The sequence below is a fragment of the Elephantulus edwardii genome, unplaced genomic scaffold (assembly GCF_000299155.1).
Source record: "Elephantulus edwardii isolate Elephantulus edwardi_28Jun2011 unplaced genomic scaffold, EleEdw1.0 scaffold00023, whole genome shotgun sequence".
NCBI classification, from domain to species: domain Eukaryota; kingdom Metazoa; phylum Chordata; class Mammalia; order Macroscelidea; family Macroscelididae; genus Elephantulus; species Elephantulus edwardii.
This window is the reverse complement of record NW_006399773.1, coordinates 3966691-3989705: the sequence shown is the minus strand read 5'-3', so window position 1 is coordinate 3989705 and position 23015 is coordinate 3966691. Positions and strand designations below refer to the sequence as shown.

The 23015-nt window shown below is 38.6% G+C and overlaps 1 protein-coding gene across 1 annotated transcript in view; it reads left to right on the top strand.

Moving 5' to 3' along the window:
* The window catches only part of PIBF1 (progesterone immunomodulatory binding factor 1), a 311116-nt gene that overhangs the window by 171215 nt on the left and 116886 nt on the right, over window positions 1-23015 (top strand). Inside the window, exons 14-15 of the mRNA XM_006882728.1 lie at window positions 10486-10616; window positions 19408-19492. Coding sequence (XP_006882790.1) covers window positions 10486-10616; window positions 19408-19492 — 216 coding nt within the window. The remainder of the gene's footprint in view (window positions 1-10485; window positions 10617-19407; window positions 19493-23015) is intronic.

Here is a 23015-nt window from a genome sequence, read left to right as displayed (position 1 = left end):
CATTAAAAAACAACAGTAACCCCTTCCCAAATGGGATTATAACCACAAAGATAGGATTTACAATGTATATTGGGGGGGGAGGGGCGGGGGGCACATAATTTAATCCATAACACTGGTCCTATGAGAACACAAGAAAAAGAGTTGATTTTAGTGAGAGGGATGATACACTCAAGAGATAATAGTACTACCTCTTGGAAGTAGTACTGCTAAGCCTAGAGGAGAGTAATCTGCCACAAATCCAGCACCATCTGTGCTTTGTAAATTGGGCTGATCATCAAAATCACGTGGGATGGTATTAAAATTCAGATTCTGTGGCCTAACCCTACTTAATTTTTATTCAGTTAGAGGTGAGATGTGGCCCAGAAAGCTTTAAAAATTATTTCCCAAACTACATTATGTGTTAGACTGTGTTTTCTAGAACAAATACAGTGAAGCATAAATATTCCCAAATTTGTGGGTCTGGCATCAAATTGGAGGTTTCTCCTGACTTAGGTAGTTGTGATGGTTGATCAGCCCAAAGTCTGCAGGTCAGATGACAGGCTGTTTGCTCATGAGGTTGTGGGAGCTGGCAAATCCAAGATCTGCAGGTTTATAAGGCCCAAGAACAGGAGGCCAGAGGATGGCAGGTTCAGCTCTGTTTCAGGAGAGATTGAGCTCTCAGATCACTAGCTGGTTAAGTATGAACAAAGGTCACCCTTGAAGGAAACTCCCTTTCTTTCTGGTTGGCTGCTCAAATCAGATCACAGAATGGACACTGGTGGTATAGTGTCTGCTAAAGCACTGAGAATGACAGCCTAGGAAGGATGATGCACAGAATTAACCAGAAATTAGCCAGTTTAGAGAATTACTGCTTTGACTGAGTACCAGACTGTTGTCCCACATTACATCACAAATGGGAATTTTGTATTTCACCACATGATCAATAATTTTAGGCTGGGTATGACTGTAGCTCAGAAAACCACCACCATAACTAGAAAGTATGTTGTAGGTAGTTTTATTGTTTGTTTGTTTATTTAAAGGTGTTATAGTTTGGTTTTGGGGTGGGTTTTTTTTCTGGTAAGTGACACAATCAGTAGGGACTTGTTCTGCTAACCCAAAGATAATGCTTCTCTGCCAGTTCAAATCCAGATTATTCCTCTCCATGATTTACAGCCTTCGAAAAGCTGCTGAAGGGTCAGCTATGCGGTGGTTGCAACTTGATAGCAATTACTATTTTTACTTTTTTGTGAGAATTATAATACCTGCTACAAGTGCAAAATACTAGGAGGTAAAATAAATCCCTCCCAAGGGGAGCTCTGGTGGCCTAGTGGCAAGAAGCTGCACTGCAATCCCAGAGATAGGCAGTTCAAATCCACCAGATGCTCTGCCAGGAGAAGGAGGGACCATCTCCTCCTTTACCAGTCAGATCCAATTTGACGGTACACACACACACAGAAAATAATAAAATAAAAAAATTTTAAAAATCCCTCCCTACCTTCTCATCACCTATCCCTGATAAGCATAAAAATACATTTTGTTCTGATTTTATACTTTCCCTTAGTTTTATATAACGTTGGCATGTATCAATTTGTAAGTGATTCATAGCTGACCCTTCAGTGGGTTTTCAGAGGCAGTGAACCACACAGGAGGAGAATGTCCATCTTTCTCCCGCTAAACAGCTGGTGGATTCGATGCTGCTTTGAGGGGGCCATGAAGCTCCTTACAAGAGCCACTAGGCCACCAGAGCTCATACAGCATGTGTCCTTTGGTGTCTGACTCCATTTTACTCAGATTCATTCATATTTGTGAATTCATTACTCTTTAGCATCTTATAGTATTTGTATGTATGTACCATTGTTTACCTATTCATCTTTTGATGAACACTTGTTCCCATCTTTTTGTTATTGTAAACAGTGATTCAGTTAACATAGGAGTGCATATATCATATTTATATGTGTATATGTAATATGCATAGAAAGTAATTCAGTATGAAGTTTGAGTCAACCGAATGAAATATGCCCTTGGCAAGAAAAGATTTCCATTTCAAAAAATGCTGTGAAAATTAGCTTTTCAAAGGGAAACAAAAGTTTGTCACATAGGAAAAACATAATAAACTCACATCTATACACATATATCTCAATCAAAAAGATCAAGGACTAAAGCTTTCAATATGGATTACATCTCAATATCAAGAAAACAACGGTTATTACCATTGAGTCAGTAGGCAACAGCATTATATGTGGAGAAAGGATGGAAACTGTCGATGATTTAATCTTATTTGAACCACATCAACACCCTTGGTATCACAGGCAGGAGGAGATCAGGAAACACATCGCATTGGGCAAGTCCTCTGTCAGAGACCTCTCCAAAATACTAAAGAGCAGTGATGTCAGTTTGAAAATTAAGATGCACTTAATTCAGACCATGATCTTTTTAATCACTTGCTGTACATCTGAGAACTGAACACTGAATAAGGATGACAGAAGGATTATTGATGTCTTTGAGGTGTAGTGTTGGAGAAGATCACTAATTATCACAAAGAATGGACAGCTTTGTCTTGGAAAAAGTGCAGCAAGGGTGATCCTTGAAGTCAAGAATGATGAAGCTTTGTCTCTCCTACTTTGGGCATGTTGCTAGGAGAGGCTGTTCCTTGGAGAGGGATATTATGCTTAGAAAGATAGAGAGTCAGAGAAAGAAAGGAAGACCCCCAACAAGACAGATTGATGCAGTGACTGTAGCAGTGAACTCCAGTGTGTGAGAGATGATGAAGTTGGTACAAGATCTGACAGGATTCAGGTCTGTTGTTCATAGGGTCTCTATGAGTTGGACTTAACAACACCTAACAAAAACAGAGAGAGAGAGATACTTGCTAATTTTAAGATAATATTGTATATTTAGGTAATTATTCAAGGATAAGTTAAATTAATATGATTGTGTTTTAATCAGGTGTTACTTTTTTCTGAGTCATATGTACACTTTAATGAAACAAAAGAGGAATCACTACTCCATAAAATGTATCATGGATTTTGTAATGAGTCATTTATTACGTAAATGATTCCTGAGTCATTAATTACTAAGGTTTTCCTTCCTATAAGGAAGAGATTACTAACAGGCAAAGTGAGTTATTGTGCAATTTTTTAGTATTAATTAGAATAGTTAAGGAAGAGAATATCTAAAACCATATTGAAAGGATTAAATTAAATTTTGTAAGCGGCATTTAGTCCAAAAAGTGGAACTAGTTGGCATTAAAATGTATTGAAACACATTTTTTTGTTTCCTAAGGAAATAAATTTAGAAGCCTACAAACAAGATTATGAAGAATTAGATCCTTAACTTTATAGCACCAGTTTTTCTTATTTAGAGAAGAAGGCTGTGTATTATTAACAATTGCTTTTTAAACTGAGGCTTTTGGTACTTTATTTTATTTATAATACTAAAACATAATTTATGGAATTGCTACCATGAGAAAAATGGAATTAAAGTCAATTGTTGCAGTTATAAAAGAGCTTCCATATTCAGTTGAAATAAGATGGATACATTTTAAACATAACTCTTGACCACTGTTAACTACAATTTCTAAATATTCACTCCGCCCCCCCCAACCTTCCCACATACAGTAACTTTCTGCACTTTGAAACACAAAGCAACTTGCCAGTTCAGTTTATTCAGTTAGGGTCAGTTCTATGAAAACAAAGTCAAGACAATTGTTTGATTTAACTCAGTAGTGAAACTGGTTATACAGGTAAATAGAACTCGGTTTTATTTTTGTTCTGCTGCTATCTAAATGTTCATAAAGTAAGTTAGCCGAAAAATTAGATTCCAGAAACTTTTAAGATTTTACCAAAGAGAAAAAGACACTAAAATCCAAAGTGTAGAAAATATTCATGATTTACTTTTCCTTTGTAGTTCAGTGTTCGCAAAAGAAAATGTGTCCAAACAAGTCATCTTTTCTTTCACTGTTTGTTCCCTTTTTCTTATAGAATTATGTTCCTGGACTAAATATGACCAGAAGAAAATTTTCCAATATAATTTAAATTAAGAATTTAAATAACTTTTACAGAATAGACTCCTCAGTGCAGGGAGGCAGTTCTCTCCCAGTGCTCCTCTGCTCTCACTTCCCTCAGTTTCCTAGCCTTGTGACTGTTTTAATGATGGTCCTAACTCACGCCCTTTATTACCTCTCCTCCTTCTGCTGTACACATCTCACTCTTCTCTATTTGCCTTTGCTTCTGGGCTGCTAATCACAGCCTGTGAAATGAGGCATCTTGCCCAGGATTATTATGGATTTAAGGTTTCCCATGATAGTGGTTCACTTGATATGTTATTGTTATGTACCATTGAGTTGGAACCAACTCATGACCCTCCAGTAGGTTTTCAGAGGCTATAAATCACACAGCAAGAGACTGCCCATGTCACCAGAGCCGCTGGTGAATTCAAACCACCTGCCTTTCAGTCTGTAGTTGAGCTTCTACACACTAGGCCACCAGAGCTTCCTGGAACTCATGTTAGCATTTAGCATTGATAGACTGCTGGTGGCTTAGTACACCGTACTGGCGTGAGAACGATGCACTCTAGAAGAACCTGCTTCATAGGGCCCCTTAAAACTTCTATAAGTTTTAACACCAACGAGCTCCAGCAAACAGAAAAGGATGCAGCCATTTTGAAATACACCAAGAACATTCTGCTGTCTTAACAAAGTCTTGCTCTCAGTGGGAACTGTTTTACCAATGCCTTACTGGTCTGGATCCAACTAAGATGAACGTGCAGCCAGAGTGCTCCTTAGAGGCAGTGAAGGTGAGGCGTCATCTCACATACTTTGGGCATGTTTTAAGGAGGTGCAGCTCCTTTAAAAGGAACATCGTGCTTGGAAACGTGAAGAACCAGCTAAAGAGAAGAAGACCCTCAACAACTTAGATTGACACAGTCACTGCAGCAGTGGCCTCTAGTATGTCAGAGGTGATGAGGAAGGCCCAGGCTAGAACAGGGTTCAGATCTGTCGTTCATAGGGTCACTCTGAGTTGTACTCAACTTGACAGCACATAACAACTGATCTGAGTTTTACCAAACCTGAATGACCTGTGGCCACTAGAGCTGCCTCTAGCTTTTGATATGAGAGAAGGAAATACATAACTTTACTGCCCTCTTGCCTTTCTTTCTAACCTAAGTCGGGGTGAGGATGGGGGTAAGAGAAAGAAGGAAAACTTGGGTCACAACCTAGTGGGAAAGGTTTGCTAAAGTACTGAGACCTAATAGTAAAATTACAGGTACATTCTCTCTCTTTCTTCCCACCATTCCATGACTTCAAGCAGGTTCCTTGGTGGAGACTCTATTTAAGAACAGTTGTAGAGGGGAAACTCGAAGATAGAAGGCGAGACAAAATTAAGGACACTAGAAATTTTAGCTAATAATACCTACAGCTGCAGCAAACAATCAACACAGTCTGCTAGCCAAATAAGCATGTGTGCATCAAGGTCATTTCTTGATACCTATTCAGTTTATGTTGAGCAAAGAAGAATATGGCATTAGGATCAGAGGAAGACTCATTCGTAACCTTCATTAAGCAAATAACCCATCCTTCCTTCCTGAAAGTGAAGAAGGCTGGAAACACTTGCTGCAGAAGATCAGCCTTTAATAAGGATTATATCTCAATACCAAGGAAACAAAAGTTCTCACCACTGGACTGAAAGGCATCATCATGATGGATGGAGAAGAGATTGAAAACTGTCAGCGACTTCATCTTACTTGGATTGATCCACAGTCTGCACCTTTGACACCCAGCAATCAGGAAATCAGGAGACATATTACATTAGGAAAGTCTGCAGTCAGAGACCTCTCAATGAAGCATTATTGAGGAGCAAAGTTGGAGGGTTACAGTGTGCCTGATTCAGATCATGGTCTTTTCCAGTCACTTCCTATGCTACCGAGAGCTGGATAATGAATAAATATAACAGAATTGTTGGTGCTTTTGAACTCCGGCACTGGGGAAGAGTACTGACTATATCCCATGGACTGCCAAAAGAACAAACAGGTATGTCTTGGGGAAGGTGCAGCCAGACTGCTCCTTAGAGGCAAGGATGGTAAAGCTTCGTCTCACCTACTTTGGGCATGTTGCTAGGAGAGCCTCTTTCTTGGAGAAGAATATCACTCTTGTGAAGGTAGAGGCATTGTAAAACAGAAGACCTTCAACCAAATGGACTGACACAGTGACTGCAGCAGTGGGCTCAACTGTGTCACTGATTGTACAGACAACACAGGGTAGGACAGGGTTCAGATTTGTTGTTCATAGGTTCACTGTGAGTCATATTCAGTGGCACCAGACAACAGACCAATACGTATTATCACGATAAATGGAGAACAGATTGAAATTGTCAAGGTTTTCGTTTTACTTGGATCCACAATCAACACCCATGATAGCAGTAGTCATTGTGCTAGTAAGGACATCATGAAAGTGTCACTGAAAGGATGTCACTATAAAGACATATGGGCGAGCTCTGGTAGCGTAGTGGCAAGAAGCTGCATTGCAATCCCAGAGGTACGTGGTTCAAATCCACCAGATGCTCTGCTGGAGAAGGAGGGACGACCTCCTCCTATACCAGTCAGATCCGATTTGAAGGTACACACACACACACCAAAATTAATAAATAAATGAATATTTAAAAATTAATAATTAAAAAAGACCAATATATGCCCAACCCAAGACATAGTATGCATTTGCTTCATATGTGTTGGACACTGAATAAAGAAAATTGAAGAAGGATTGATGTTGATGAAGAGTATTAAATATGACATGCTGTTGTTGTTTTGTACCATCAATTGGAATCAACTCAAAGCTGATCATCCAGGGAGGTTTTCAGAGGAGATAAATTGCACGAGAGGAGATTGCCCATCTTTCTCCCATGGAGCAGCTTGTGGATTCGAACTGCATGTCTTTAGATTGGCGATGCCTTTTTTTCTTTTTTTTTTTTTTTGTTGGCAATGCCTTTTTTACTACTAAAACACCAGATGGCCAAAAGAACAAAATATCGGGGTGGGGGAGGGAGTGGAGAGGATTGTAGAGAGTGCCCCTTACAAGCGAGGAGAGTGAGATTCCGTCTTGCTTACTTTGGGCATGCTGTCAGGACATGCCAGTCCCTAGAAAAGGACATCATACTTGAAAAGTAAATTGTCAGCAGCGGGAAGGAAAATTCTCAATGGAGTGGATTGACACAGTAGTCTAAGCTTAGCATTGGGAGGATGGAGCAGAACCAAGCATAGCTTCCTTCTGTACATAGGATCACTGAGAGTCAGCACCAACTGAATAACACCGAACAGCAACATGACACAATCCCAGAAGACTGAAAATATTCATAATGGGACTACACAAAGGAGACGAACTGTTTGAAATAATAGTAGCTGAGAATTTTCAAATCTGGGACTCTTCAAGAATACCAAGAATTCAATATGGTGGTGGTGTTAGGTGCCATCTAGCCAAAGTACACCTCATAGTGACCCTGTGTACAACAGATCGGACCCGGTCCTATCCTGCACCGTCCTCATTGTCTCTGACACACTTGCACTCATTGCTGCTGTCATTGCTGCAGTCACTGTGTCAATCTGTCTCGATGAGGGTTGTCCTTTTTTTTGCAGACCCTCCACCTTTCCAAGCAGATGTCTCCTTCCAAGAAATAGTCTCTTCTAGCAATATGCCCAGAGCATGTGAGATGAAACTTTATCGACTTTGTGGAGCATTCTGGCTCCACTTTCTCCAAGGTACACCTGTTTGTTCTTTTGGCACGCCATGGAATTCGGGTCATTTGATCAGGGTTGCTATGAGTTTTACACAACTTGACAGCACACAGTAACAACAACATGTACATAATTGAGTATTCTGGGATTCCCATTCTTTTCGATATTAGCCATAGTTTGCTACAATCCACATAAGCCTCTTTGCATAGTCTCAATTTGCTTAATTTACATGTAGACATACCCTATTCAAACTACAGAAAATCAAAGACAAAAATCTTGGAAGAAGGTAGAAACAAAGAAAGAGAACACCTTATCTATAAACAGACGAAGTTGAGAATTGCATCAGACTTCTCTTCTTGAACTATGCAAGCAAGGTGAGTAAAATGAAGCTTTTGAAATATGGAAAGGAAAAAAAAAAACACCAACCTAGAATTCTGTATAAAGATGAAGCAATGTGTTGCAACTCAACCTGCCTTTCAAGAAACATTAGCAGACCTTCCTCTGAGAGAAAGAAAATTATATAGTAAGAAAATCAGATTTTATAAAGAAAGAAACAATCTCATTAAGGAAGAAGAAAGTTCATTGAAGAAATGAGATGAAATAAAATCTTTTTTCTGATTTTTATTAGGCAAATATCAAGTTGTGGGGGTTTTTTTGTTTGCTTGTTTTTTTTAAAAAGCAGCAACCTATTTAGTGTTTATAAGTTATGGATAATTAATATTAATGACACCAATATTATGCATGGGAGGTAGGAATTGGTAATATTCTATTATAAAGTACTTATAATTGTCATGAGATAGATAGTGTTATTTACAGGTAGTCTTAACTTTGTAGACGTTGAGTATGAGATTGAAAATTGGATGTTAGCTAGAGGGCGTGCCTAGGACACTAAAATATAGTATTCCTTCATAATAATATTATCAATAATTCTTTCCATAGTATTTGCCTTCTTGTCAGATAATTTACAGTTGTAAGTGGATGGCTTTTATGTTAGAGAATTGTTATCCTGTCTAAATTTGGATCCACGGCCAACATGTTATCCTTTGCACTTTCAATATGATGAGATCTTTCTGAGAGTTCCTCTACTGTAAATTTCCTTTTTGAAAAAAAATAAAGTCACTTCCTCAGAAATGGTCATCCCTTCCATCACAGTCATTGCTTTGATAAGCTCACCTTCACGCAGCTCCACTGATTCAAGAGTCTCCACAACTGTTGTGGTTTCCAACACTTGCCGTTTCTTCTATTTATGTTCAGTTTGAATTTCTCCTCCACCAGTGCCATGTTTTGTGATGTCATTTGCTGTGTTTTCATCTTCATTAGCCAGTTCTCTCCTTTCATTATCCCTTTTTATCAAATGTCAAATGAGTTTGTCACTGGTTGACAGGAAAGTAACACTCTTTTTTAAATGTGTGGGTTTGAGTGTGTGAAATAACAGGTGTACAATGGCCAATCATTGGGGTCTCTGGGGGCCTAGTGGCAAAAATCCTGAAGGCAAGCAGCCACCAGCTGCTCTGCAGAAGAGGGATGGACAGTCTCCCGCTGTGCGATTAACTGCCTCTGAAAACCCAGCGGAGGGTCAGCTACAAGGACCAATCATGAACAGACTTTTGAGTAAATGTGATTGATCCCTCATCATGGGCATCCATTATATTGTAGTGATTTGTAGGCTGAAGAGCTAGTACTGAAGTTTATATGATGTAATCACTAATAGAATACTGTGGTAAGTGAAATTTGTATTACATTATTTGGGAAGTGGTAATAGTTGTAGCTTCCCCTTGCTATCCCAAAGTGAAGCATTCCTATGAGAACTTTTATAAGCTGACATGATATGAAGGAAGAAAACAGGAACATAAATTTATATGAGAGTAAAATTATTAGCTTTCCTCGATTGACAAAATAACCTACCCACTTACACAAAATAACACATAAAATCTAAAAGAGCATGAACATACAGTGTTTACAGACACAATTCAAAACTCTGGCAACTTGATACTGAATTTAGTTTCCAGGAAGGAGCTTGGTGATGCTACTTTCTCTACTTGGGGTGTAGAGTGGTGGTGGTAATAATTTACAGTAAAATATTTCAAATAATTCTTTTTTCCTGTGTATCACTTTCCTTTTTAACAATTTGACATCAGTAACATTTTTATCCTTATGCCTGTGGATTGATTGTAAGATTAATTTAATTGCAATTTGCTCTTGTTATTTTACTAAGATGATGGAAATAAGAAATAAAGTATTCAAGTACTAAAGTAAATAAGGAATGAATGAGAATGATTATATGAAATACAATGTGAATGAAGAATAGTGTGAAACACAATGTATACAAACTTTGTAAGAAGAAAAAAAAGAGAGGGGGGAATAGAGTAAATAAGGGTAGCCTAGCAGTAAGGAGTTGCACTGCAAACTCAAAGATAGCTGGTTCAAATCCACCAGCTGCTCCATGAGAAGATGAACAGGGCCCTCCTACATAGTTAACTGCCTCTGAAGAAGTGAATCTTATGTCATTGTCTCTTAATCCAACAAATGATAACATTTAGGTAACCCATCTCCAAAATTGTTAACTATTAATTTATTAAAATGTTGCTTTCTGATTCATATCACATTTTATTTTAGTATAGGGAATAGAAATAATATTTTGTCCCTTTTAAAATTTCACTACAAAAACTTTGCAGAGGAGGTTCTTTTTTAAGAGAAAGCTGTAGGGGGTAACAGTGGTATAGTATTTTGAATAACAATTTGTTGAAAATTCCCTAAATTTTAATGAAACTGTTTCTTTAGCTTGACAGGGCCAACTCACTGTTAAATCAAACACAGCAGCCGTATAGATACCTGATTGAGTCAGTGCGCCAGAAAGATTCCAAGATTGACTCATTAAAGGAGTGTATTGCACAACTTGAAAAAGATGTCAGGTGAGCCAAGTATGCATCTTTTATTTGAATAGTAATGGTATCTTAAATATATGTTGCTATTGATGTATTGAAGTTGTAAATTGTGAAGAAAAAAAAAAGTAATGCTGGTTCTCTTTAGAAAAACTAGGTCATATGTCAGGTGTTCACATTCCTCCTATGATCAGAATTCTTACCATGGAAATAACAGAGCTACTCTTAGTAACACTCCACCCTGCCTAGGGGGCAGAGCAGAAATCTTTCCTTTATTCTCCTGGAATTCTTTAGGAGAAATGTAAGTGGCCTAAGGAAGGGAACTTGAATTTGTGGGGTCAAAATGACTTTTTAAACTAGCAAAGTATACATTTTTACTTTAAATTCGTGTTAACTTTGCTAAGGAATTTTTAGTATTTTTGCTTCTAGTTGAATTTTTTTTTTTTAATTGTGGTAAAAGAAGAGAAAACTCTACTAATGGAGTTCATAGGGACTTGTGCTGCTAATTGAATCCACTGTCAGCCCAGAGGGTGAAAGGTGGCCCACGCCTCCTGAGGAGCAGCTGGTGGATTGAAAGCTCATGCTTTTTGGATTGCAGCTTCTTACAACTAGGCCACCTAGTCAAGTAGAGGAACTAAATTTTCATTTCATTGTGATTGTCTTTTAGGACTGATTTTCATGGCATTAGATGATGCAGCCCGTCCCTTTCGTCTATGAAATGGGAGTGGTGATATCAGCATCTAATCCATATAGGTGTTTAAGTATTGAATGCTATAATACTTGTAAGGTTGTACAATGCTTGAAATGTTAGCTAGATTTGATAAAAGTTTGCTGTTACTAGAGTTTATCATACATTCAACTTATTTGCATTGAGAGATCTCTTTTAAATGACAAAATTTTTCTCCAAATAGGGTCAGTCTGGTTAACACTTGGGCCCTGGTGGCCTAGTCCGTGGGGAGTTGCACTGCTAACCCAAAGGCTGCCCTTCCCTGGGGGTTCAAAGCCATCAGCGGCTCCTTTGGAGAAAATGAGCATTCCAGCTCACCTGCAGCTTACAGTCTCAGAAACCCACCTCAGGATCATCTGGGAGTTGGTCCCGATTCAGCAGCAGTGAGGTGTTTTGTTTGGGATAAAGCTTAGAGCTTCCTTACTAATAGCAACGATAATCGTAAAAGCTGTGGTCATCATGGATTTAGCTCCTAACTTTTTTTTTCCCATTTAGCATCTGATCTTTACAACTGTCTGTTTCATAAATTTATTATCAATATTTTAGTAGATTCTGAATTGAGTTTCTCATCTTGTGAAATCTTATTCCTTAAAGAGTAACATTTCTATTGCGAGGAGCCCTGGTGACACAGTGATTAAACACGGAGCTGCTGATTAAAAGGCCAGCAGTTCAAACCCAGTAGCCGCTCAATGGGAGATCATACCTGATGATCTGCTCCTATGAAGAGCACAGCCTCAGGAACACTAGGAGGCACTTCCGCTCTGTCCACAGGGTCACTAAGAGTCAGAACTGACTCATCACACTCAAACAACCACCTTCTAATGTGAAAAATTAAAATGCTCTCAGTTTAATTATAGCCTCTGAAATGCTGCTATAGAGGTGCTTAGGTTACCTTGGAAATGATGTGAAATGATGATGCCATAAAAAAGTCAGCCCAACCATGTCAGATACAACTAGATAAGTCACAGTCCTGTGTCCTTCCCCTTCCTCTGAGCGAACGACATTTCAAACTCCATAGTCAGCCTTCTGGAGATACAGAGGCTTCTTATCCTAGGATTTGAAAACATGTCAACCTTGGCTCATAGTAAAGTGTTTGTAAAATGTGTTCCAATGAGATATTAAGGGATAATTTTGAAAACAAAATGAAGCATTATCCTTGTGGCATGCAGGAAAAGCTCACTTCTTAATAATTCAGAATTTTTAAATTAGATGGTCCATTCAAAAAATTTTTCTAACTTGCTACTTGAAAATTCATCTTCCTTTTGTTGGATGTTTAATTTTAAGGAGTATTTACATTAAATATTAAAATGTAACTTTCACTTACCTTTTCAAAACCCTTAAGAACTGAATATTTTTGTTATCTTGGGAAATTAAACAATATAACTCTCCCACACCCACCATTCAAAATTACAGTGAGTGTCTAGCAAACTGCAGTAAACATGTGCTAAGATGAAATCATCATAAACATTTTAAAGGTAACTTTCGAGATATCACTGTTCAAGTTCCCCTCTCATTAAAGTACAGCCACCAGAGACCGTCTCAATAACATAATTTCATCAGAAGTTCAAAACTGATTGAAAGTAGCATAGAAAGAAAATAATTAGCATAAATTTTCCTGTGTTCCTGTCATTTCTTCATTTATTCTTAACTAGTAGTTAAAGAAGAATAGGCTGCATTGTCAGCTTCTCCTGACAAGCTGAGCCAGGGCATATTGATTCAGGAAGTTAGGAGCAATATATCAGGAATATGTTTTCATGTAGCAGGTGAAATAGAGCCATAAACATGAGTTTCTGAGTAATAATTAACAGTAAATGGAACAATTATGAGTGTAATATACCATCCAAGGTACTTGTGCTTATAAGGAGATTTGTTTTGTAGTGGCTTTATGAGTCACGCATAGAAGCTTTGTATTTTTTAAAGGTAAATTTCCAGCATTATGAAATGTCTTACAAAGACTAACCTTGTACTGAGTAGTAATTTTATACATGCTGGAGGACACTAATATAGCCATTAGAATATTCAGTTTCTCAGACCCACGTGTTGAAGATGGTCTCTTTTGTGAGTTAAGAATATTTTACTAGGATTTTTAAGAGAAGAACAAGACTTTGAAAACACATGCTATTGATAACAGTGATAGAAATATACAAACTGATGATACATATATCAATGGATTCCATACAGATGACACAAGACAGTAATTGACAGAACAACTCTGTCCCGTGAATTATTTTACAACTACAACAGAGTTGTTCTGTCAATAAAGCTTCTTCTTTATTCTACCCTTTATTCCATATTACACAGTTTTGGTTTTTTTACTTAAATATAAAATAGTTTCTTCTTGGAGAAATTAAAACTACATGTAAAGTCCATGTAAGGAGTTATCCAATCAAAATATTTTTCTTCGCTTTAGCATTCCATCCCTATTATACTATATTTTACTTAAAAAGCTTATCGGTTATTGAGGATGTGTTCATATGTAGGTTAATGTACTGCATGTGAGCATAGACAGTAGATGTCACAATAATTCATTGTCATTGAGTCAGAACTAACTCAGAGCTGACTGACCCCCCCAGCAGGTTTTCAGAGCAGTAAATCACACTAGTGGGGACTGCCCCTCCTCAAAGCAGCTTATTGAGTCAAACAGGCCATCTTTGGGCCACCACTAGGCTACCAGAGCTCCCTTCAGTACATGTGGGTAACTGTAATCACATATATGTTCCTTAAAAATCCCTTTTCCATACTAGGTGTTTATTTTAATTGTGAAAGACCATTTATCTTAAAAAGACCCCAGCTAAAGATGGATTAGAAGTCCCAAGAATCACGTGATTCCTACCATGTTTGGGGTGACCCCTACAAAACATGGCCCTCAGTTTTTTTTCTATAACATTTAGTTCTTTTCAACTCCTCAGCTCAGTAGGATTTCTGGCGCCTGACTCCATGTCAATTTGTTTTTCTGCTGAGCTGCTTACATTTATTGGCATTTAATTACTGTTTTCCTGTCATGCCTGTTTTTCATCTAAGTTACTAATACTGCATAGCATTTATATAGGTAGGGTTTTATGTGTTCAGTGCTTTATATAATCATTCACTAGATAATTCGCATATCCCTTTGACATACATTAATATTGTTTCCCACTTTTACAGTTGTGAATACTGAGGTTTGGGTTAGGGTGATGAGTGTTGAGTCAGTGGCACAGTTGGAAACAAATCAGAAGTACAGCTGGTCTTTGTTCTCAGAGGACAGTCTTGGATGATTCCTGAGGAAGCTGTAAGTTATTCACAAGAAGGGGAGTGTAGATTTTTTTTTTTTTCTTTCTTTTTAAATCCTGGAATTAATCCATTTTTGCAGAAACACAACTTTCCCTGATTTTTTTTTTTTTTTTTCGTAATTGTCCTAACATTTTAAAAACTGAGAACACTGGTCTCTTCACTTGGAGCAAAAGAGGAAGAAAGCAAGTCAGGAACAGGAGGCAGAGATGAAACTTGTGGTTCTTGCCACTGTGACCAATTGCCATGGAACTAGAAGAACTAGATGGGGCCTGTCTGTCATCACCAGATGATTCTGTAGATTCACAGATTCTGTAGAAAATTCCTGATTAGGAGAAAAAACATAGAACAGAATTTCAGGTTTCCACAGGATCCAGACATTCTGGAACTAAGGAGCTCAACTCCACTCATTGTCACTGAGTTGGGATGAGCTAACTGTAGCTGACCCTCTTTCCACTGGCCACGTAAGACACGATTCCCCATCTTTCTCCTGTGGAGCTTCTAGTGAGGTCAAACCACCAGAGAAGTGCAGCCTTTGGTTAACACAGCACAGCTCCGTACGGATGTAACTGCCAGAGCACCCTGTGATCCTAGAGCCATGAAGCCTGGATGGACCCCTAAAACTGTCACCCTAGGATCATCTTTAAACCTTAAACCAAAAAGAACTCTGAAGTCTTCTTAAAACCAAACAGTAGTTTATTAGCTCAAGGTGTGCCTTGAGCATTATACTCTTTTAAGCACTATCTTTATGGGATAAAATTGACAACACACACCAACCTGAAAGAGTATATCAGAAATTTTGGAACAGTGTGTTTGAATGAAGAAAAAACCAACTCAAAGAAAGAGGGTAAGATAGTTGTACAACTCCAAGAATGTAGTAAATATCCATGAATTTCATTCCACAGTCAATCCTTTTGGCACCAGCAGTCAGGAAATCAAAAGACTAATTGCACTTGAGAAATCTGCTATCAGGAACCTCTCCAGGTGCTGAAGAGGTGTGATGTCACTCGAGAGACTAAGGTACACCTCATGCAGGCCATGGTCTTCACAATTACTTGCGATGTATCAAAGAACTGGACAGTAATTAATGATGATAGAAGAATCAATGATTTTGGAGTTGTGGTGCTGGAGAAGAGTACTGAACATACCATAGACTGCTAAGAGAACAAGTAGATCTGTCCTGGAGAAGGTAAAACCAGGTTGCTTCGTTGAAGCAAGGATTTTGAAGTTCTATCTCTCAAACTTTGAACATGTTCCAAGGAGGGACCAGACTTTGGAGAGGACATCATGCTTGGAAGGGTGAAGCGACAACACAGAAGAAGATGACCCTGAGTGAGATAGATTGAAACCGTAACTGTGGTAATAGGGGCAGGTGTATTAGAGACGGTGAGATTGGCTCAGGATAGGACAGAATTCAGAGCTATTGTGCATAACATTGTTAAGAGTAACAGGCAACTCAACAGAACTTAACAGTACTTGAATTCTTGTATATATATTGCTGAATATATTCTCAGCAACAATAAAGTAAAATAGTAAAACTCAAGTTTTCCATCTTGTAAAGATTAGCTTAACATGTCTTACTGTTCAACACAAGTTTTTTTTTTATTGTTGTTAGGTGCCATTGAGTCGAGTACAACTCATAGTGACCCCATGAACCACAGATCTGAACCCTGTCCTATCCTGCCCTCCACACCATTTCTGACATACTTGAGCCCATTGCTGCAGTCCCTGTGTCAATCCATCTGTTTGGAGGTCTGCCTTTCCCTCACTGACCTTTCCAAACATGGTATCCTTTTCCAAGAAATAGCCTCTATCAGCAGCATGTCCAAAAGTATGAGAGATGAAGTTTTACCATCTATCTTTGCCTCCAGGGAGCACTCAGCTGCACTTTTCCCATATCTGTCTGTTCTTTTGGCAGTCTATAGGATAGTCCGTATTCTCACAACTCAAAAGCATTAGTTCTTCTTCTGTCATTCTTGTTCTTTGTCCTGGTCCCAGATGCATAGCAAATTATTTAAAAAAAAACCAAAAATCAACTATGGCTTGAATCAGGTACACCAAAGTCTTCAAACTGACATCATTACGCTTCATTGCCCAAAATACATCTCCTGATCTTCTACCTACTGGTACCAAGGGTTTTTGTTGTGGGTCCAAGTAAGACGAAATCATTGACAGTTTCAATCTTTGCTCAGTTTATCATGATGTTGCCTATTGGAGGATTGGTTGTTGTTGTATTTGTTATGTGTCATTGAGTTGCCTGCAACTCATAGCAATCCTATGTACAAAAGCTCTGACCCCTGCTTTATCTTGAGCCAGTTTCATTGTCTCTGACATATCTATCCCCAGAACCCCGGTAACTGAGTCAGTCCATCTCATCTAAGGTCTTCCTCTCTTGGGCTGTCCCTCTACCCCTGCAAGCATGATATCCTTTTCTAAGGACTGGTCCCCTCCTGGTAACATGCCCAAAGTGTGTGAGATGGAGCTTCAAAATCCTTGCCTCCATGGAGCACCCTGGTTTCACCCTCTCAAAGACAGACCTGCCTGTTTCTTCTCTTAGAAGTCCGTAGTATGTACAGTACTCTTCTCCAGCACCATAACTCAAAGGCATCAATTCTTAGTCTCTCATCCTTAGTAATTGTTCAGCTCTCTGATGCATAGCAAGTAACTACAAAGACCATGGGTTGGATCAGGTGCTCCTTAGTCTCCAGACTAACATCATTGCTGTTTGGTACTCTTTAGAGGTCCCTGAGAGTATATTTTCCCAATGCAATTTATCTTTTTCTTTCTTTGCTACTCATACAAAGAATACTGGTTTTAGACACAAGAAAGCTGAAACTTGCTCAGTCTCTTCTCCATCTATCATGATACTACCCGTTGGCCCAGTGGTGAGAATCTTTGTTTTCTTGATGTTGAGCTTCATTCCATATTGAAGACTGCAGTCCTTGACTTCCTGAAGCAAATGCCTCAGGTCCTCCTCAGTTTCAGCAAGCAAGGAAGTATCATCTGCATAACACTGATTATTGATGAGTCTTCCTCCAATCCTGATACCACATTTCTTCTCATAAAGTAAGGACCTTTGTTTTCCTGATGTTACGATGTAATCTATACCTAAAGCTTAGTCCTTGATCTTTGCCACAAACATTTCAAGACCTGCTCACATTCAGACAAAGTTGTGTTATCTACTTAGCTCTGGTTGTTGATGAATCTTCCTCCAATTCTGATGTTGCATTTCTCTTCAAAGAGTCCAGCATCGCAGGGTAAACTGATAGAACCCTGACACACACCTTTCTTGATATTAAACCATGCAGTAATCTCTTGTTCATTTCAGACAACAGCTTCTTCGGCTAGGTATAGATTTTGTATGAGTCAAATTAAGTGTTCTGTGATGCTGTTTCTTCTTAGTGTTAGCCATAGTTTGTTATGATCCACAGAGTCAAATGCCTTTATGTAGTCAATAAAACACACACAGGCATTCTTTTGGTATTCTCTGCTTTTAGCCAAGATCCTGGCTGTAAAAGGAGCAAGAGCCACATAGGAACAGCCATCCCTGACCTTTACCAACTTCACAAAGGGGAGCTGTCTTGTCCACTGCATCATTGGTAACACCAAACCAATTCTCATGGGGTCAGATGTGTCCCCCACAGTTTCATATCTCTTTATACTCATCTCAACACCAGTCTTACTGCTTTGCTGCATCCAAAATCCAATGCTCACAGACCACACCAAACCATGTTGGGGAAGTCAAAAGGTTATAATCAATAACAGCGTATAGTCAAGTCAGCTCCCAAAATGTGCACACCTCAGCCTCGAGCCTTATGGCTTTGGCCTGTGTTCCCTAGTTCTCAGTCCTGCTCATACTGGGTTTTTGCCCCCAGTTGTCCAACAGAATTCTCAGTCCTGTCAGTATTGGCCCTTCTCCTCCAGGTCCCACCTCATGGCAGATCTCCAGTTTGCCCATTGGTATTATTGCGGCAGGTGGATCTCAAGCAAGAAGAGCATCTTACATTTTTTTACTTTTTCTTAAGTGGCACCAGAAGACCTGTCTGTCTCTTGCTCTGGCTTGCTCAAATCATTGATGATACTAGCCAATTCCTTTGTAGATTGCTGAAACTGGCCAGTCCCCCTGTGGAATAGTAGTAGATAGCTAATCTCCTTATGGATAGTCTAACATGCCTTATTCACATATTCTTGCCCGCCTACATAGGAAAGTCACCCATTGGCTAGGAAAAGTCATATAGAAAGATAAACTCCACTCTTTATTTCCAATTTCTCTGCTGTATTTTGCCCATATATACTTTTTTTTTTTACAATTTTCCTAAACCCCATCTCATCCTTTTACATTTTAGAAGTAAGCTTTTATTGTTCAAAGACTAATTTTATGCCCAAATAGTCGGGAAATTATTCTGTAGAATTATTTCCATTGCATTGGCAAATGATTGTTACGGAAAAAAAGAAACAAATACCAAGACCATTGAAGCAGCTGCTTACAAAATAGCATTGATTAGGTTCACTATAATAATGTGGTTTTATGCACCATCAGATTAAAACCAACTCATAGCTGACCTTACAGAGGGTTTCAGAGGCCGTAGATAGCACAGGAGGAGGTGGCCTGTTTTTCTCCCACAGAGCGACTGGCTGATTCAAACTACATGCCTTTGGGTTGACAGCACAACTTCTACCTGGTTTCATATCTTTTCATATCTTTATGGACTATAACTTTAACTGAAGCCACCAGATTTATATTTATAGTTTGTTACTTACTAGTTATTAAATTTACACCAATATAATGACTTTTTAAAAACTTTGTTGGTTTGGTCTGTTTTCCAGCAATCTAACTAAAGAAAAATCAGCCTTACTACAGATAAAGAATCAAATGGCATTGGATTTAGAACAGCTCCTAAATCACCGTGAGGTAATTTGACCATTTTCCTGTCATGTTTGTCATTTCTAGGCTTTTTCCAAGTCTACAGTGGATCATAGCGGTCAGTGCCTACTAAGGACTCCTCACCTGTGTGTCTGTGATCTATTCTTTTTGCTCAGCATGTGTGATATTTTAATTCTTAGACTTGGATTGCCTCGTCTTAGGACCCTTGTTCACATCTTGATCATTAACTTTACATGTTATTTAACAATTATCCTTTTTTGTCTCTTTCCCCACTAAACAATAAATTTCTTTAGCATGCTTTTATTATATCCAGCATTATATGTCCCATGACTAGTATATAGTATTTGTGTTTAACTTATTAAAGTTCATAGATTACGGGTTTTTTACATTTTTTCACTTGACTCTCACTAAAAAAATTTCTTGCAAATGTAATTTCTGTTTATAAGAGTTCAGAATAAAGGGGAAAGTAAGTCTTAAGTGATGTGTCCAAGACTAATTAGTAACTAAGAGATAAACTCAGTTTTGCTTTGTATTCTAAGCAAAAGTTATTTATGTATAAATATAGTTAAATTTACCCTTTCTTAGGGATATTTCTATGATTTTTTTTTCTCACCTACATATGTAGTTGCATAGCCACCACCATAATATATAGAATGGCTTCATCACTCAAAAACTTCCAGTCTGTCCCCTTTTTGATCAGTACTTAACAGTCGTTTTGTCATTTGTAGAAAATCATATAAATATCAGTTTATATTCTTTGAAGTCTGGCTTTGTTCGCTCATCTTCATGCACTTCTAATACAGACATGTTGTTACAAACATCAGTCATCTGTCCGCTCTTAACACTGAATAGTATCCCATTGTATGGTTGTGCCAAGTTTGCCTGTTATTACAGCATCTGATGGACACATGGGTACTTGCCAGTCTGGAGCATCTATGAATAAACCTACTGTAAGCATCATGTACAGGTTTCTGTATGAACATAAATTTTTGCTTCTCTTAGGTAAATTGCTAAATTGCATGGTAAGTGCTATGTTTAACTTTACAAGAAACGACAAACTGCCAAGTGACTGTGTCTCTTGCATTCCTGCTAGCAATGAATGAGCGTTTCAGTTACTCTGCATTCTTGCCAGAGGCTGGTATTGTTGGCTGAGTGTTATAATAAAAAACCCTTTTCCGAGTTAATGATACTGACCCCTTTTGGTCATATATTTACTGTTTTGTTACCCGAGAAGAGAAAGATATGCTCAAAATCCAGTGACTAGGACCGTTGTGAAGACATTGTTTCTTAGTGTGGAAGAAGTACACTAGATAGCTGGAGAAATGTTTCTGAAAGGATATTCTTGAGAAATAATTGGGGAATATTAATAGGAGACATGACTATAACAGAAATGGTGTCCTAGCAATTGGAAGATTGTCTCTATATTAGAAATGGCATTTAGAGTTTTCTTACATGTGTCCCATATATGATGTTTGAAAGGGATAATGCCCCAGGACCAGATTTTAGAGATCATTTTAAGCTCAAAGAACCTCGAACTCATTGATGTAGAGTCCGAGCTGACTCATAACAGACCTTCCAGTGAGTTTTCTGAAGCTGTAAATTGCATAGAAGAAGTTTGCCCATCTTTCTCCTGAAGAGCCTCTGGTAGGTTTGAACTGCCAGAGCAATGATGACTTAGGATTAGCAGCACAATTCCCATAGACGCTGCCACCAGAGCGTCCTAGAAATACCTTTCGATTGATAAATACATCTAACGAGTTAATAGAGCTAAGACAAACTTCTTAAAGATAAAATATTACTCCAGACGTTCTTAGCCTTATCAGTACTTCTCTCTATTACTACTCACTACTACTACTATTACTACCACTGTTGTCATTATTGTTGTTGTTGTTATTATTATTATTATTATTATTCTCATCCTGTCTCTGTCCTAGCATTTTACTTTAGTTCTTCACTGTAAAACCCTGATTCGGTCTCTTAATGAATTTTCACAAATGTTTAGAAGTTTAATTTTTATTTTTTTTATATTATTTTTACGTGTACCGTCAAATCAGATCTGACTGGTACAGGAGGAGATTGCCCCCTCCTTCTCCAGCAGAGCATCTGGTGGATTTGAACCGTGTACCTCTGGGATTGCAGTGCAGCATCTTGCCACTAGGCTACCAGAGCTCCCTTAGAAGTTTAATTTTTAAGAATTAGGAACTATAAATGATTATATGATTGTGCTGCTGTTGCATGTCATCAAGTCAGCTGTGACTCAGCAACTCTGTGCCCTCAACGAGATGGATTTTTTTAAAAACCCCAAAAGCTGGTCACTGTGTATTGACACTATGGCTGTATCAGTGAGCATGAGCACAGCACATATGGGAAGCAGGGCAGAATGAGGCATGGATTCATACTTTTGTGTTATAGGATTGCTGTGAGTTGGAGCTAACTTGAGGGAACCTAACAACCTAGAATTGTGTTATTCATAAGCCCCAGTTAAAACTAAGGTTAGGAACAGAGTATATTTTGAAAAAAATGTTTTAAAAACTAGCAGAGTGAAACTACCCAACTTCTGCTTCTCCATGGCATCACTGAAATATGCATAAATGCGTGTCTGCCTTAGCCTATGTTCTCTAGAGAAACAAGCTCAATGAAGCTGAGGAAAAAAAGCAAGAGAGATAAAGACAGAGTGAGATACAGAGAGAGAAAGCGGTATCTCAAGGTGAGGTCTCACATTCTTGTAGAGGCTTATAAGTTTCAGGTTTGTCAGACTCCAAGAGAAAGAGGAATCCAGAGAGGCTAATGAGTCTGACGTTATAGACACACAGCAGGGTCTCGGACTGCTAGCTTCTGAGACTGCCTGCCTCTGAGGCAGAGTAATCCAAAGGTTATTATTGGGGGCCAGGATTGTATACTGCAGCTTCAGTAGTTTATGGGTCCAAAGTCAGCAAGCATGGCAGCAGGTTGTTAGTTCAAGTCTGGAGTTCACAAGCCAGATTGCCAGATGTAAGCTCAGACAAAAAGCTCTCTAGAATTGCTGGAGGCCAAACACGTGCATCTGAAGAGCCAGCCCCCTTCATCAAGTCAGGCTCGTCAGTACAGATCTGCCCTAATCCCACCTTAATAACATCAGAGAGGTTAGAATTTTTTTTTATTTTATTAATTTTAATGAACATTTACAGATTTTGGATTTCCATTCATTCATTTTTGCACTTTTCTCCCTGCCCATCCCAGAGAAGTTAGAATTTTTAACACAGGATATTTACATTACCATGCCAAGTTGAAACAAAATATTAACCATTATAATATCTAATAAGGGAGCCCTGGCAGGTCAGTGGTAAGAAGTTGCGCTGCTGACTCAAAAGGCATGCAGTTCAAATCCACCATCTGCTCCACAGGAGAAAGGTGGGCTGCCTTCTCCCATCTTTTGTAATTGTAAAGGCTATGCAATTTATAGCCTCTGAAAAACTCACGAGAAGGTCAGCTATGAGTCATTTTCGACTTGATGGTACATAACAGTTGTTGTTGTTGTTATGTGCCGTCGAGTCGTTTCCGACTCATAGCG